Below are 18,600 nucleotides of genomic sequence, written 5' to 3'. Positions count from 1 at the left end.
ATCCTAGTAACAAATGGATATAAAATTGACAATGAGACGTAAGTAAGGTTTCTCGTGGTCTTAGAGTTCAGCATTTTGGTGGATTACTGAGATCCAGCTGTACTCTATTGATATGATCATGCCACTGTACTTCAACCTGGGTGACAGAGTGAAAACCTATATTGAAAAAAAAAATTATCTTTTATTTGTTCTTTAAATCATTCATTTTAGCACAATGCCTAAATGTCTTACATTTTGTGAAATATAACCATATATTTGTAATAAATTCCGCTTGTTGACCTAGATAGCTTGGGGCTTTTTTTGACTTATAAAACAAACAACAAACTCAAACAAGAACAAAATTCAGAAACCTTATAACTACAGTTATTTAATGTACAACTTAATATACACTTATATGGACAAAATACTTTATGCCTTTTATTTTCTAATGCTGTAATGGCAGAATTTGTCTTCCAGTAAAGGTATTTAGAAAATATTTAGTATTTTGAAGCCATAAGAAGAAATTTTGAAGAGTAGAAGAATCTGGACAGGGGAATATTAATTTATGCTTTTAATCCCAGCACTTTGGGAGGCTGAGGCAGGAGAATTGCTTGAGTCCAGGAGTTTATGAGCTGCCTGAGCAACATGGACAGATCTCAGATATACAGCAAAATTTTAAAACTTAGCCAACTGTGGTAGCACACACCTGTGGTCCTAGTTACTCAGGAGGCTCAGATAGAAGGGTCACTTGAGTCCAGGAGTTGGAGGGAGCTATTGATATGATCATGCCACTGTACTTCAACCTGGGTGACAGAGTGAAAACCTATATTGAAAAAAAAAATTATCTTTTATTTGTTCTTTAAATCATTCATTTTAGCACAATGCCTAAAGATGAATTCGCTCTACTTTCTTAGGGTTTTTGAAGATGCCAGAGTAATTTCTTCTCTTCTCCTAGAAGAAATCCTTACTTTCATGGCACATATAAACAGGCTGGTGTTAAGGAAAAGAAAAATTCACATTATTTACCTAAACATAATTAGAAATAGAAAGAATATTCAAAGCAAGGTACATACTCTATTGTATGACCTATTGTTTACCTGGTTGTTTTATTTCCAATTTTAATTTCAGTCCTTATTCTCAGATCAACCTGCTTAAATTTTTCAAAATCAGGTGAAACAGAAAGTAACATCCCTAGACTGGAGGCTGACAATGAGGAGGTGGGATTGTGTAATTCAGAGAGCTAGATCCATAAACTCAAGTTTAAGAGTGTTCAATTATTCTTTTCTTCTCTTTTCCCATTGCCACTCTTCACTACATAAGCGCATTTATAAAAACTAGAAACCACCACTATGAACCCTAGTTTCTGATCTAACTCAGCAAGTCAGGAGAGGAGTACAGAATAATAGATTTCTTGGAATACAGAAGAATGGGTTTCTAAAGACATCCTGCTGAAACAGCAGGTGGGAATAAGAGAATAAATTCAAGAAATTGAGCTGAGAGCACACTAATTTTCTTTACCATTGTAAACAAAAAGAGCACAACAGTGTTCCCAGGCATGCCATGTTTCACTCACAGCAGTGCTTCTCAAAATTCAGTGTGCTGATAAATCACCTAGGGGTTGGATAAAACACATATTTAAATACAGTGCACCTGAGGTGCAGAATGTGATTCTATATGTGCAACAACCTCCAAGGCAGAGCTCATGCTGCTGATTCATAGAACACGTTTGGAGGGGCAAAGCCTAGAAAAATCTCATTCTTCCCCAGCATGAGCTTTCTAGCTGAGACACTCAAGATATACTTGCAGAGAATATTAAAACTCACTATCAGAATGCAGGGACGTTTGAGCCAAAGATTTCGAGTTAAGGTTTATTAGGAAACAAAGGCATTGCCATGGTCATGACCCTACTTCATCTCAGAGCATTCTTCAAGGCCTTCTTCACATCTTTATTCCGCAGACTGTAGATCAATGGATTAAGTACCGGACTGACAAAGGTGTAGAAGACAGCTATTATTTTAGATTCCTCAACAGTCTCATCTGTTGGTGGTCTTACATACATGCAAAAGAGAGTCCCATAAAACAGGGTGGCAGCCATCATATGGGAACCACAGGTGGAGAATGCCTTGTGCCTTCCCTCTGCTGATTTGATCTGGAGGACGGTGGCAATAATGAAGGTATAGGACATCAGGATGATGGTGAGGGAGCTGGAGAGGTTCAAACCAGCTGAGATCAGCATCGCGTGCTTTTTGACATAAGTATCAGAGCAAGAAAGCTTAATGAGTGGTGGGTCAGCACAGTAGAAGTGGTTGATGACATTGGAATTACAGAAGCTCAGGCGGAAGGTCAGGATAGCCTGAAACAGTCCATCTGAAAAGCCATAGACATAGGGAAATGTGACCAAGCAGATGCAGACTCGCCTGGACATTTTCACACTGTAGCGCAGAGGGTCACGTATGGCCACGTAGCGGTCATAGGCCATTGCTGCCAGCATGAAAAGCTCAGTGACAAGAAGGGCAATGAAAATATAGCACTGTGTAAAGCAGCCAGCAAAGGAAATGGTCTTCTTAGATATGATATTAGTCAACATCTGCGGGGTTGCATTTGATGTATAGCACAAATCCACAAAGGCTAAGTTAGTGAGGAAGAAGTACATGGGCGTGTGAAGGCGAGAGTCCAGTCTGATTAACATTATCATGCCCAAGTTGCCTAGGACGGTAATGAGGTAAACAACCAGAAACAACACGAAGAGTAGAGGCTGCAGTTCTGGCTGATCTGTGAGCCCCAGTAAAATAAATTCTGTGATTGCACTGCCATTTATGTTGGACATTTCCTGAGACTCTGTGTCTGCTCTTGAAACTATGGAAATGAAGCATATAAAAAGGTAATCATTGTTAAGGACAGTGGAAATCATTTTTCTCTGAAAACTAGCATCCAAAATGAATTTTAGCATAATCTTACTTTGTATTTCTACTAAGTCATTATTGATTGCACTTGCCTTTATGTTAAGTTACTATCACAGCCAGTGGTGGTGGCTCATGCCTGTAATCCCAGCACTTTGGGAGGCTGAGGCAGTTGGATTGCTTGCAGTCAGGAATTCGAGACCAGCCTGGCCAACATGTGAAATCCAGTATCTACCAAAACTGCAAAAACTACCTGGGTGTGTTGGTAGGCACCTATAATCCCAGATACTCGGAAAGCTGAGAAAGGAGAATCACTTGAACCTGGGAGGCACAGGTTGCTGGGAGGCAGAGATTGCAGTGAGCAGAGATCATGCCACTGCACTCCAGCCTCGGCGACAAGAGCAAAACTCCGCCTCAAAAAAAAAATTACTGCCGGGCGCGGTGGCTCACGCCTGTAATCCCAGCACTTTGGGAGGCCGAGGCGGGTGGATCACGAGGTCAAGAGATCGAGTCCATCCTGGTCAACACGGTGAAAACCCGTCTCTACTAGAAATACAAAAAATTAGCTGGGCACGGTGGCGCGTGCCTATAATCCCAGCTACTCAGGAGGCTGAGGCAGGAGAATTGCCTGAACCCAGGAGGCGGAGGTTGCGGTGAGCTGAGATCGCGCCATTGCACTCCAGCCTGGGTAAAAAGAGCGAAACTCTGCCTTAAAAAAAAAAAAAAATTACTATCACATTACTCCCTCTATACTTTGTCTCATACCTGTAACTGTACCTACACCCACATCCATTTCTATATGTTCAATTGAGCTACAGATCTTCTATCTCCCCATATTAATTTTTGCCTCTTAATTTCTACTTAACGTAAAAAGCACAGACTAAAGACTACAGTTTCGTGAATCATTTCTCACCACACTCCTTACTTACCTGAGACTGAATTAATCCCTTTCTGCTCTGTGTTTCCAGCATACCCTATAAACTTATGTACTCTTTAGTACATTACACCATCATATTAACATGTCTAATTTTTATATATCGCTTCTTCAAAAAGAAAGGCAAAGTCCAGTTTATTATTGTTGTGTGACTACTCATCACAGATTTATACACTGAAGTTTAAAGAAAACAAGAAAAGGTAGTATAAGCATGAAAAAATGAATGTGTTCTATTCACTTCTGTATCTTCATATAGCTTTGCGTGATGGCATGTACTAAGAATTAAGTGCTTTTTAACATTTTTAAATAGCATTTAAAATTTCGTGTTTTAAATGTGATTTCTTGGGAAACTTGTTAATTGAGCAAATTCACAGTTTATTTCAGAAAGTCTTGTGTTGGATACTGAGATTTTCATATGTAACTATTATCCATCAGATTCTAATGCATGTTCCCAGACCACATCTTATAATGGCACAGTCACAATTTCTCAATAAACATATATGATAAATACATAAATAAGAATTTGTAAAACAAATGAATTGTCCTACAGTATTTTAAAGATGATCATAGTAGCGACTTAAAGTCTTTATTTAAAAAAATCAGTTTGGCATGGTTAGTATTTAAGCTATTAACCTCTTGTATCAAACATGAGGTGTTAGAAATCTCTCTGGCTTGTGTTTCTTTCCACGTCACTACTAGTGCTGAATCCCCTCTTCCTTTCTCTCAAAACATTTTTACTTTTTCCCTATCTTTCATACTTACAATGGTTTTTTTTTTTTCACAATTTTCTCAATTCTTTTTTCATTTTAAAATGAGACCACACTTACTTGACTATAAGTTTTAGGTTGATAATCAAGGTTTTCTTTGCTGCTGGATCTCTCTACCCAGAACAGTAAGTATGTAATACATAATTGCCAAATATAATAATTACAGTTATCACTAGCATATTTAGATCTTTTTAGTATTTACTTATTCATTTGTTTGTTTGTTTATCAGAGACACGATCTCCCTCTGTCACCCAGGCTGGAATGCAATAGCACAATCATAGCTCACTGTAACCACTAACTCCTGGGCTTGAGTAATCAATCACCTGTCTCAGCCTCACCAGTAGGTGGGGGTGGGACTACAGGCATGTGCCACCACATCCTGCTAATTTTGGAGGGGAGTGGGCGTTGAGGGTGCATAGAAAGGGGTCTCACTGTGTTGCCCAAACTGGTCTCAAACTCCTGGGCTCAAGCAACCTCCCTCCTCAGCCTCTCAAAATGCTGGGATTACAAAGTGTGAGGTACTCACCTGGCTGGAACTTTAACCATATACCATGTTGTAGTCTTAAGCTCTTTGCATACTTAGTAGGTTTGGTGCTCACAAAATCCTATGTGATAGATCCTATCATTCTCTTCACATTACCAGTGAGAGAATGAAGTATGATGGTCAAATAATTGGACCAAGCTCAACTGCTGGTGGATACAGGGTCTGAGATGAGAACTTACAATTATGACTGGGAAACTCTTTTACTAGCTGCTGCTACAATATATTGCTTTCTGAAACATGAACTGTGTTATGAAATTCTTCATATATAGGCCTAGAAGGCCTGAAGATAGATGATGATAGGAACAGTTGGGGACAAAGACAACCATGCATTCTTACATAGTGCAGCATGAAAAACAAAATTGTGCCACATGCATTCTACCTACAGTTAGGCATGTGCACTGGGTGCATGACTCATACCTCTGGATAACCTGTATCTAATGTAATCTAGGGAATACCACATGTGAACACAGTAACAAATCTTGATTCTAGGAGTATGTCTGGAGTCCTGTATTACATCAATGCTTTGCAATCTAAAAGCTTTGCATGTGGAAGAGTCAATTCATTTTTCCATTTGAAAATGGTGACAGTAATGTCTTCCCCACCTTCCTTTCAAGTCACTCTGAACATCGACTTAGATATTTATAAAACAAGACTTATACTCAACATGTTGTGTTATTAGACACTGTAGACACAGAAATGAAGAAGTTCTCAGAAATTCCTGCCCTTCTGCATTCTTTCTAGTGAACAGAGACTGATAGAATGGTCAATAAATGGTGTACCCATTAGCAAATAGGAAGATCAAGGAAGACCTCACTTTAAAGGTGACCCTTTTTAGCAACAAACTTAAGGTGGAAGACATCAAGGTATAAGGCTGTTTTAGAAAAGGAGGGTGTTCCTGGACGCATAAAGAGCAGATGCATAAAGAGCAGTGGTCTTGTTTTGGAAGCATTACTGATGTGTCTATGTGTGTGAGTGTGCATAGAGCTCCTACAGACAAGCACAGAAAATCCAGCTGAGACGTTTTCTAAAACACAAACTTTTACTTCATCGAATATATGTTTCATCTCTACCTATGACTTTTCCGAGGATATTCAGGGGCTTTCCTGGAGAACAGGGTTTGGTGGTTATTTGTAGCTACTCTTCAAGAGGCATCTAGGAGAAAATATTCAGAAAAAAAAGTGTTTTGTATGGCAGCAGCAAAGTGACACAGGAGATATTTTCATGTTTCTCTACATCCATGAAGTCCCAAAGAGAGGATAAATAATGTTTACAGGAATAGACAAAATTGGGTATAAAAAGATCAGGATGTGAAAATTTGAGACTAAAATAAAAAACACATTCAGAAATTGTTCTTGAGGGTTTCTTTTACTGGAGAACATGTTGGTTGCATGTCACTTATGTGATTTTAAACAGCTTTGTCTTCCAGATTCCAAAACTTGTGTCAGATTTAGAAATATCCTACTGAGTTAGAGCAGAGGCACTCAAGAGAGTATAGAAGCAAAAATGACAAGGAGTAGAATGTGTGATACAGGAAAAAAGCCACAGCAGGTCTAGCTGCCTGTAAATTGTCAGAGTGAAGGAGGAACACCTTCTGAAAAAGGAACATCTGAATTGAGCAGGTTTCTTCCCAGTTAGGCTATACTTGATGGAAGAAAAACCAGCAGAGGAGTAGCTCAAGAATGGGAGATAGTTACAAGTTGTAAAACTTAGAACTGGGATAAGCTACATAATATATTAAGCTCAACTTTAAGTAAAAATATAAAAAATCCTTGTTCAAAAGTTACTAAGAATTTGAATACCGTGACAGCAGAGCATGCTTGTTTGTATGTTACATGAATTTCTTGAAAATCCAATGAAACTGTGACTTCTGAGCCAAGATAAATGTACATACTCAAAATCTTACCTCCCAAATATAAGGGGCTCATAGATTTCCTGCACTGAAGTATATGAACTCTTTTATTAGAATAAGCCTCCTCCTATCTCTAAAAATAGCCTTTAAATTTTGAGTAGTAAATGAATTGTTTGCCTTTTTCAGTGTTTTGCACCAGTGATCGTTTTGTAAAATACTGACCAGGAAGATTAAAGAAAATTTCAGTAAGTCTGAAGTCAGAGAAATTAACTGAGTAACAAACTCTACTCCTAGAAACAAAACAAAACCAAAAGACCACATATACATATTTTTAAGAAACAAAGCGTACCAAAGTTGAATTTGTCTTACAGGTATACAAAGGAAAATATAGCGTTGCCAATTTATGCTTGTAAAGCTAGAGATAATCAATATGCTTGAGATGAAATTAGAAACATAAGAATCAGTGACTTTTTAATAAGCAAACTTCAAGGTAACAAAATCTGAATAAAGTAGGAAGGTAATGAATACTTTTTATAGCTGACCTTACTCATTACACATAGCCAATAACAGAAGACATATCTTCTCTCAGGGATAAAAATCAAGATTCCTGTTCTTCACTGATTTTCAAAGTCAAAGAAAATGTGATATTTAAGAATGGTACATATACATGATTTATGAGACTCTGTTTAAAACTTTAGAATAATTTCCTCTTCACTAAAAATAAAGGTTAAAAACAAGGACTTACTTGTGGTTCTGAAATACACTTATGTCTCAGTCTTTGATTAAGGAATGTTCTTGATGCCTTTCTAAGCTGTAAAATGCAGCACTGTTTATATTAGGATGAGAGACTTGGTTCTTTCTCTTAAAGCAAATCTCAGAGGGACTGAGTAATAGCAATGGTGAATATTACATCTGGAATCATCCCTCTTGAGTTTAATTGAGCACTTTGATAGCAGGCTTCCTGATCCCAAAGTGTTCCAATTAGATTTGAAATTTATCAGTGTCTGTCCTATGTTCTCTGTAGGGGCCACACGGAACTTTTGTCTTGAATTCCTCCTTTTTTTCTTTTGGTGTGATAATAACATTTCACATGAGGTCTATCCTATAAACGGTTATTGTTATTTTAATACTTTTGTCTTTTAGTAAGTATTCTAAAAATCTGAATGATTTGTACACTTTAATTACACATTAGTGTATTTTGAATTTGTCTGTACACTTACTTTTATTAGTGAATTTTTTTACCTTCAAATGTTACCATGTTACACATTAGTGTCCTTTTTTTCAAATTAAAGAATTACTTTTAGCATTTTTTATAAGACAGGTCTGGTACTGATTAATTTTCTCAATGTTTATTTGAGAAAAGATTGCTCCTTCTTGCCTGAAGGTTAGCTTTGCTGGGTACATTATCCTTTGTTGGATTTTTTTTTTTTTTTTTTGCCTTTGGTGCTTTAAATATCTCATCCCCCTTACTACTGTCCTTTATGGTTACTGATGAGAAATCTACTGCCAGTCATACAGAATTCTTTTGTATATTATTTGCTTCTAGTTTCCTGATACTTTTAGAATCCTCTCCTTGTCCTTGGTCATTGAGAGCTTTACCATTATATGCCTTTGTGTAGTTTTATTAGGGTTGAGTCTGATTGGTTATCTTTGCACTTTCGATATCTGAGTATTTACATCTTTTCAAGATTTGGAAAGTTTTATGTTATTATTTATTTGAATAAGTATTCTACTCCTTTCTTGCTTTCTACTCCCTCCTGAATGCCAATAACTGTTATATTTGCTCTTTGGGTGTGATTTTATAGACTCATAAGTTTTTTCTTTTATTTTTATTCATTTTCTTTCTTTTACCTGTTCCAGAATTGATAGTTTTTATTATAAACAGCTAGGCTATCACAGACATTCAAACCAGAACAACCCCATCTTCAGTAAGGGCTAGAAAAAAAATGAGTATTTGCTGGACTGCATTCCCAAAAAGTTCCTCATCTCTGGATTTTATGGTTAAAGGAACAGACTGATAACATTTTAAACTGTCCTAGAATGAGGAGTGTTCTGAAATCCCAATATCTTGAGAACAGAAGCATTTCTAATTTTGTTTTAAACATAATATGGTACTTAAGAAATTTAATCCTTTCTCAAAAATCCATATAGTAGAGCACATCTCCCCAGGATCTTTTTTTATGTCTGTATAAACAAGCATTGTACATTGTACCTAGGGTGAGAGTGTTCCTCCTGTTACTTTTGGGAATGCCATACTCTGTCTATGGAGTAGCTATTCTTTCACACTTTACTTTCTTCACAAACTTGTTTTTGCTTTGCTCTATGGACTCACCCAAAATGTGTGTGTGTGTGTGTGTGTGTGTGTGTGTGTGTGTGTGTGTGTGTGTGTAATCCAAGAGCCCTCTCTTGTGGTCTAGACAGGGACCCCTTTCTGGTAACAAAACCATTGAAAAAGAAATTGTCTACTTTACACCAGCCATCTGATGAACTTACTCCCTTTGGGCCGGATTGTTTCTCCACTAGAGGAAGTTTTCAATAGCTTCACATCTGGGACCACAGTCTAACAATCTCTCAGACAAAAAAGAATATCCATGGCGAGGGTTTCAAATCTAGTCCAAAATATCCCTGTGCTTGAAGCTGTGCTCTTGACACTTGGGACATTTTCAGAAAAACACTTGTAAGAATTAGTCCTCTCTGTGATCTCTACTTAATCCTGCTTCTCCCATGGGAACCTATCTGTTGACTGAAAGTCCTCTCTCTATAAGCCCTGCTGACTATGTGTTCTGCCAATTCTATCCATCTCTTCCATATTGTCATGATATTTGTTCTGTCCCTAAACTCTATCTTTGGGGAAAAAAACTGGCTAGCCTGTCATTCAGTCTTGGAAACAAACCAACGAAAAGGAAGAAACAGTCTCTGATTAAAGTAAGACTAGGAGTATCCACGTTGATCTAGGCATAGAAAATGCTTTCCTACTCTTCATTGAATTTTTCCCTGAACACAGTAATCTAACTAAAAAACCAAAATCGGGCCCAAAACCATTGATCTAGCTAACTTATTACTCAAAATATGCTTCTAAGACATAAGAATTATTTTCAGCTTATTATTTTGAGACTCCTTTGAAGAGCAACTTTTATCTACAAAGGAAATTTTCATTTGTAAAAGTGTCTTTCTCTTTGTATAAGAAAGAGAAACAAGACTGAGTAACTAAAGAATGGGGAATGCATTCACATAAATTTACAGCACAAATTTTATCTTTGTGTAAGGCTTTTTTTCCCCTTTATCTCTTATCTTACCTGGGACTTGCCTACATCTCTCTTTCTTCGTTTAGGAAACTGATTATATGTAAACATAAAATCTAAGCTCTATGACTGTAAGATGTAAATTTCTATTTTGTTTTCTCTAGGACCTAATAGATGTCTCTCTAAAATGCAAATTTGTGGAAGGTGGCTCTTCATCATCACCAGAAAAAGAAGAGATATTTGACAATAAAGAATCTTAAAAGTCTTCTCCACAAATATAAAAAAAAAATAGCTTTAACCACCTGCGTGAATAATGTTAACTTATTCCATCTGCCAGAAATATAATTCAGGTTTAGACATTTTGTATGCTATTGAGTTTTGTATTATCATAACTGGCACATGACTAAAAATTTAAAAAGTGACTTTTAGGTTCTGCATACATCTCTATGCTTATGTCTGTCTGTCTGTCTGTATGTATGTATGTGTGTGTTCTTTTCCCTACCTCCAGACGGTATGGCCAAAATTCATTTGTAAATGGGCTCTATTTATAGTTTAAGAATGTGCTTATGTTAGAGGAGGTAGTTAGGTAGACATGAGCATGGCAGGAGAGGGAATTGGTCACCACCCAGGAATGTCAGGTGACTATCAGATGATGGTGAGGTGGTTGTTGAACTGTCTCTCTAAAATAATAATTGATCACCGCTGGTACCAGGAAAAAACAGTCTCCGAATAGCTAGAAAACACCTGGAGCTGGTGTTCAACAGCTTCCTGATAAGATCTCAGTAGTTGGGCAAATTGGCCCAAACATGCTTACTCAGAAGCAAAATGGTAGAATTTAACTGGTATGTGACCTTCCTCTAGGAACACTGGACTGGTTAAAAAAAAAAAAAAAAAAAACTCCTCAGATGAGCACGTGCATAACTTCAGTAAACACACTGAGCATGCAGCCCCTCCAGAGTGCTGGCGGGCTGCTGGACATGCAGACAGCTCACCCCAAGGGGAGAAGAGACACAGACCCCAGAAGCATGCCAATATATAAAACCCCAAGTCAAAGGTCAAATTGAACACTTGTATCTCTCAAGTCATCCACTTGCCCCTTTCCAAGTGTACTTTACTTCCTTTTATCTTGCTCTCAAACTTTTTAATAAATGTTTACTCCTGCTCTAAAACTTGCCTTGATCTCTCATTCTAGCTTACGCCACTCAGATGAATTTCTTCCTATGAGGAGGTAAGAATCAAGTTGCCGGGGACTGGTATTGATTTGCTGCTGCTAATACTTATATTAATTAAATATTCCTGAGCACTTAGAAAGATGGAAGGTAAGCCAAATTTGTTTTCAAGTTTATATAAACTGGGATAATCTTTGATAAATAAAATATGCTTAAAGTGTATTTTCTGATTAAAAAGTAGACATGTCTTCAGAATTTTCACATTATATACAGTACATACACATAACTTTTCCTAGGTTATTAGTAAGAGAAGCTCATGTTATCTCAATATTAAACAATTTGCCAGCAATAAACATAACTTAAGATTATGGCCTGCTATTTAATGTCTCATCTTCATGAGAAATCTAAGCCAAACTGTTAAAAACAAGTGAATTAAATATATGTGAGGGAGATAAAATTTTCACGTGAAAGATGTTCATATAATAAGAGGTTTTAGCATTTTTATCATCAAAGAAAGTTGAGGCTGAGGGAAATTTGAACAAGCAAAAACTTAGCCTGCACCCTAAAAATATAAAAGGATATAGATAAAATTTCACCCCATCTCTGGCTCCTTATTAAAAACAGATTGAAACAGTTGGGGGGAAATAGGGGAGGGACAGTGGGGGGTGAGAGGTTGGAGAGGGATAGCATAGGGAGAAATGCCACATATAGGTGAAGGGGAGGAAGGCAACAAATCACACTGCCACGTATGCACCTATGCAACAATCTTGCATGTTCTTTATATGTACCCCAAAATCTAAAATGCAATTAAAAAAAAAGAGAGAAAAAAAAAGAAACAGTTAGGTCTGTTACTAAACACATCCTGTGCCTAACTGAAATATTGTACTATGAGCAAGTGCATGCTTGTAGGGATTATGAAGTGATGTTAAATTACAGAATGTTTCAGGCGCTCAAAACTGCTTACTATTTAGTTTTCACTCTGAATTAAGGTTATTAAGGATTAAGAATTCTATTAGTTTTAGTCTATTAGATTAAAATTACTAGAAATAATAAGGGAAATACTCTATATGCAAATATACAAGGAAGGTAAGATGTGTTTTTGGTACTAAAAGCTGAAAACAATGAAGATGTGTTTTGTTTTGTTAAGGGAAAAAAAGTATTTTTATCCTAAAATAGAATGACTTGTTGAGAAAGGGAAAAAGTACAGGACAAAAACTGAATAGATACGAGAAGTTGTCATAAGTTGATGAAAGATGAATGTTGGGTAAAGAATTTTATGTGTGACCACGTTGGTTAAGATTTGAGGAGAATTATTTGTTTCAAGGTTTTTTTTAATTGAGTATTAATATCAGCAGTTCCCTGATTCAAAAGGGGAAGTTGCCCTTTTCTGTTAACACGATACTTTTTTTCTCTCTCCTTTAGATTATTGCTCTGCTCTTAGTAAATCATTGAAGTTTTTTTAACCTCTTCAGTAACTGGCCTAGAAAACAATGATTTTGTGTTTGATCAGAACAATTTCCTGTGCTTCATGTTGTCTTTATCAGGTTTTTGACTACTTAAAAAACATAAGCCTTTTCTCTTAAAAGGGCTAAGTTGTTTTTCCTATAAATATGTGGCTTTCTGTATGTGCCTTTTACATCATTGAAGTATCATTCTAGCTAAATGAATGAGTGCTGTTTCACAGTAATCTGTGATTCTATTTAATCAGATATTTTAATCTTTTGACATTGTTGGCAACTTCCCAAAATAAAATTTAAAATTAAGACCTTTTTGATTTTAAACTAAACTAACTAGCTTCATTGCAAGGGACCATACCAGCATCTCACTATCCACACTGCAACAGAAACTTCAGAGGCTTAAGCCTTGGGTCCACATTTCTCAAGTCAGAAGGAGCCCTCCATATTTTTGAGAATGTTCACCTTTAAGAGATATCAATGTAAAGCCAATCAGGGATATTTCTTCCCAGAAGCAGGGAATATCCTAGATAAGGATATCCTAGGTAAACTTTTCTAGTAATAGGATCGTGGATCAAGAGTTCTCTGTCCTTTTCCTTGTTTCCTGTGCCATTTTCTGTTTCTTTGTGACAAAATAATGCTATGGTTAGGATTTAGCAGTTGACAGCTTCTGTCAAAAACCTAACTGAATGCTGGATATGGCACTTCAAACCTAATTCCCTACCTGATATTAGGGATCTTTCTGTTCACTCTATAACAAAGTTCACTAATATTCCAAGTGCAACTGCCTGTTCAAATTGTACATTTAATTCTTCTTTATAAGGCTAGGGTTTTAGATCCACATATTTAGACTCCTTGTTTAAATCTAACAGTAGACAAAATCCATTAAGTTTGGTTAATTTTGCAGTTAAATTATGTAAAAATATGAATAAAAAAGTGAAGGAAAAGATAATTTGACTGTTTGTAGACTAACCTTGATCTTCCACATAACCCTAATTCTCTAATTGTCAATTGAATTTAATTATTTAATAATTTAATGTGAAGCCTTGGTTCATAGTACTAAGGCTTCCCTAGTGTGGACTCCTAATATACCAGACGTCCCCACAAGAAATAGTCTGTTGTGTTGCTTCAGGACATATTTCATCTGTGGAGAATATAGTCAACAATCAAGCTCATGAGCTACTCCATATTTCAGTAAGCAAAAAATAAGAGACTCGTGATTCAGGGATTTTAACAATACCATAAACAATCAGAAACACTATAAACAATCAGAAACTGAACATTGGCTTACACCTCTTAATTTGTACTATAGAGTGTAGTTTTTCAGCAGGTGTAAGTCACTCTAAATAGATAATACTGAAAAATATTTCTTCTCTGGTTTGGTATAAATGTAAATGAGATGATAATTATAAATCTGTCTCAAAAATTAATTACTATAGCTGACTCTACTCTAAAGGTTATAATTTCCAGAAAACTTCTCTAAACTGCCTTACTAAAATAAAAATTTTTTTGAATATCATCTTTGGACTATCTGTTGGTTGAATGGTGGAGTATATGTGATCACCAACACTTCATTCTGTACATAGATAGATACATATGGTATTGTATTTATCTTGTAAACGTTAGTTACAGTAAACTAATACTCAATCTACTTCATTAAAACAAGTAGATTCCTCTTCTGCCTAATTCTTTGATTCTTTTCATTTTAGCCAGTTTGATACGTATGAGCCTTGGTTGAGGATCATGCTTCAGTCTTTAGTGTTGGTCTCTTGATAGTCAACAAACAGTCTCTGAGGTGTACTTTATCCTCTTGCATGAAGTCATCTGCTGTGTGTTGAAGAGTCTCACTTTGACTAGAAGAGCAAGAACTTAAATTTAATTAACTAACATCATGACTTGTGAATTACACACTGAGTTCAGATAAATTCATTGATGGTTACAGAGAGCGGTGTTAATGCCCAAGATATTGGCCATTGTTAATCAAGACGGAATCTTGCTCTGTTGCCAGGCTAGAGTGCAGTGGATCTTGGCTCACTGCAACCTCCGCCTCCCAAGTTCAAGTCATTCTCCTGCCTCAGCCTCTGGAGTAGCTGAGACTACAGGCATGTGCCACATGCCCAGCAAGTTTTTTGTATTTTTGGTAGAAATGGGGTTTCACCATGTTGGCCAGGATGGTCTCAATCTCTCAACTTCGTGATACACCCAACTTGGCCTCCTAAAGTGCTGGGATTACAAGCATGCACCATTGTGCCTGGTCCCTATATTGGACAATTTCTTAAGATTGATAGGTTGATCAAAAGAGGTAAATTATTAATTCAAATAAATCAGAAGTTCATTGCCATGAGGCTAACTCTGTGCTACAGACATGTAGTCCATATGTACCACATAAAAACAAATATAATTTAGGAGTATTTTTTTTTAGTTTTAATCAAATAGCCAGGATTCAGCCAATCACAGTCAACTTTCAAACTATCACTGGTGACAACCAATCATACCATGCTCACAAAAGACAAGAGCCTTGTCCCACCATGTCCAAATAAGGCAAATGCCAATGCACAGGCGATCAGATGGTTTCTCCATTTTGCCTCCCTAGACATCTCATACAATGGCACCAATCATGCTGTGGGAGGATTTCACAACCTCTTTTATTTCTAAATATTAACTGATTTGTGAATTCTTCTTTGCTCAAGTAAACTTAGTTAAATTAGTTTGTCTAAAGCATTTATTTAAACAGTAGTAAATATTAGGTTAGAGATGGAAGAAGAAAGTCTCAGGGAATAGATAAACTCAATAGAAATTGTCTAGTGTGAAGAATAGAAAGAAAAGGAATGAAGAAAAATGAGAAATGTAAAACCAATAAACAGAGCTTCATTAACTTATGGAAAATACAAAGTACTTAATATACATATTATGGTGTCCAAAATAAATAAATAGTTGTCAAAGTTTTAGTAAATTTGGTGAAGACATCAACTTAATGATCAAAGAGGTTGAGCAAACTACAAGCAAGTTAAATACCAAAAAAGTCCTACCTAGAGCCATAATAGCCAATATAATGAAAACTATTTATAAGAAGAAATCTTGATTAAAGGACACACACACATAGAAGAACAATAATGATTAACTTCATATTAGAATCAAAGACAGTTAGAATATAGTGGAATGACATCTTTAAAGTGTTGAAATAAATAGAAACATCAAAAATTACCAGCCCAGTTTTTTACTTAGAGAAAATATACACTAAGAAGGGGGTAAAATTAAGATATCATCAGAAAAAAGCTAAATAAGTTTGCTACCAGCAGCATGAACTATAATAACAAAAAAGTTTTATTTTTTATACTCGTATGCAATGACAGCCAATGAAAATTTGAGTAACAAAAGGGATAAAAAATACTGTCTATTAAAAATATATGAGTAAATATAAAACTCAATTTTTTTCTTCCTTTTATTCTATTATCAGAAGAATGACCATTTCAAGCAAAAAAAAAAATCTCATTCTAAGGTGGGATTTAAAATTTTGTAGAAGTAAAATATATGTCAAAATTAACACAAAGAAAAGTTCAGATAGACTTATACACTTGTAATAGATAAGTACACTTGTGATACATAAAGCATAAAGTGTGAAGAATGAAGTGAAATATGAATTATAAATTTTCCATGATAATTTAAAATGTATATTTTCATCCTTAGTGTAAGAATTAAAGAAAGAGGAAAGAAACATGAAATGTGGCTCAACAGCTAAAGGCAGGTTTACTTTAGATAAAACCTGAGAGGGGCTCTTGGTTGATTTCAGTCAGAAGCACTTTCTCTTCCAGACTAAGACTATATATTGGTTTTAGGGTGAAAGGGCTTATCACAAGCTCAGAATGATTCTATGTGAGGGAGAAGTTTTGTGGCAGGGATGGAATATCTCTGGGAGAAGGGAAGTTTATCTTGGGGCAGACATCTTTCCAGCTGGAGTGGGTTTATCTCAAGGCTGGCATCTTCCTAGCTGGAGGGGGGTTATTTCAGGGCTAGCATGTCTCTGGTCAGGGAGGAGTTTGGAATGTTTCTGGTTGGAGATGTTATTTTTGGTTTAGGGTAATGCTGACCTTAGCCATTAGCCTGGTGCCCTTTGATTTAGGTGGTTTTTTATTAAGGTGCACTTTAGAATGGGGGCTTATCCAACATGGTAATGCTCCTGCTTCTTCACTTAGAACACTGTAAAAATTATCAAAAGAACTAAAAGAGGTGCATTAAAAAGACAATAAATAAAACAAATGAAGTATTAATAAAAATGTTAATTCCAAAAATGTTGGACAGGTGGAGGCAAGCAAAGGTAGAATAGAAGAATAAAAGAGAAGTTAAGCAGATAATAAATTTTAGGTTAGCGTAAAAGTAATTGATGTTTTTGTCATAAAAGTAATGGCAAAACCACAATTACTTTTGCACTAGCTTAATACCAAGTTGGAGGACACATGCCACTATGCAATGCATCAGCTTGGCATCCAACAACTGTCAATGCACATTCCTTTTGAATATTAAAAAAAAGTATCAATTTAGGCCATACTACTGGACACAAAACAAGTTTCAATAAATTTTAGCAGAATGAAATCATATAGGGTATGTTCTCAGACAGTAATGGAATTAAATTAGAAATCAATAGCAATAAAATATATCTTAAAATCCCCAAATATATAGTAATTAAGTATATACACACCTAATAAACCATACTTAATTTATTAATTTATTTCACAGGGAAATAAAAAGAATGCAAGCTGACTGATGACATACATTGATTTTATCAAAATTAGTGTATTATAGCTAAAGCAAAAATAAGGGAAAATACATACTTTTAAACATTTATATGAGAAAATAAGAAAGTCTCATATCAAAAATCTAAACTATCAGTTTAAAAAAATCATAAAAGGAGATAAAGACAAATGCCATGAAAGTAGAACTAAGAAAGTAACAGCAGAAACTACCAAAATAGAAAATAAATCAGTAAAGAACAACCAAAAAAATCAGTTATTTGATAGTGTAACTAAACTGATAATCCTACTACCAGACTGACCCACCCCCAAAAAATTGAGAAAACACAAATTATTTATTTCAGGATTACAAAAGAAGATATTTTAAAAAGATAGTAGAGACATTAAAAAGACACTAAGAAAATACTATAACAATTAATTTGTCAATACAAATGAAATGGACAAATTCCTTGAAAGACACAAAACACCAAAATAGACACAAGCAGACCACCTGAATAGCTTCTTATCTATTAAAGAAATTAAAATCACAATCAAAACTTTCCACAAAGGAATCTCCAGACCCCAGTGATTTCACTTATAAATTTTAACACATACATAAGAGGAAATGATCATTATCTTACTCAAACATTTAGAAAAATACAGGAAGGAGCAACATTTCCTACCTTGTTCTATAAACTCAGTATTAAAATCTGATCAAGGCATTAGAAAAAAATTAAGTTATAGAGCAAATATTTCTTCAAAATGTGCATAAGACTATTTTATATTTCAGAAATACTTCAATGAATCGAATCCACTGATAGAAAAAAATAATACAATTAATTTGATGTAAACTCAGGAATGCAAAGTAAACACAGTTAAACACCACATTAACAGAATAAGGGAGTGGCCATAGAATTAATCAATAGATGCTGAAACTACTTTTCACATTATTTAATATCAACTAATAACAAAGCTTCTAAGCAAAAATAATGGAAGGAAGCATTCAATTGGATAAAATACATCAATGAAAAGTCT

At 35.5% G+C, this 18,600-nt stretch overlaps 1 protein-coding gene across 1 annotated transcript; it reads right to left on the bottom strand.

Annotated features, from left to right (window-relative positions):
• Nucleotides 1-1,888: 1,888 nt before the first annotated feature.
• LOC105706480 (olfactory receptor 5M11-like) lies at nt 1,889-2,806 on the bottom strand. The gene has a single exon (XM_012436898.2). The coding sequence runs from the start codon at nt 2,804-2,806 to the stop codon at nt 1,889-1,891; it is 918 nt and encodes a 305-aa protein (XP_012292321.2).
• Nucleotides 2,807-18,600: the final 15,794 nt, after the last annotated feature.

Source organism: Aotus nancymaae, unplaced genomic scaffold, assembly GCF_030222135.1.
Source record: "Aotus nancymaae isolate 86718 unplaced genomic scaffold, 86718_ANA_hifiasm-v0.15.2.pri h1tg000059l, whole genome shotgun sequence".
NCBI classification, from domain to species: Eukaryota; Metazoa; Chordata; class Mammalia; order Primates; family Aotidae; genus Aotus; species Aotus nancymaae.
Note: the sequence above shows the minus strand (reverse complement) of the source record. Positions and strands in the feature narration are given on the sequence as shown.

Excerpts from the sequence above, each read along its gene's own strand:
- LOC105706480 (XM_012436898.2), bottom strand. The coding sequence starts at position 2,806 with ATGTCCAACATAAATGGCAGTGCAATCACAGAATTTATTTTACTGGGG.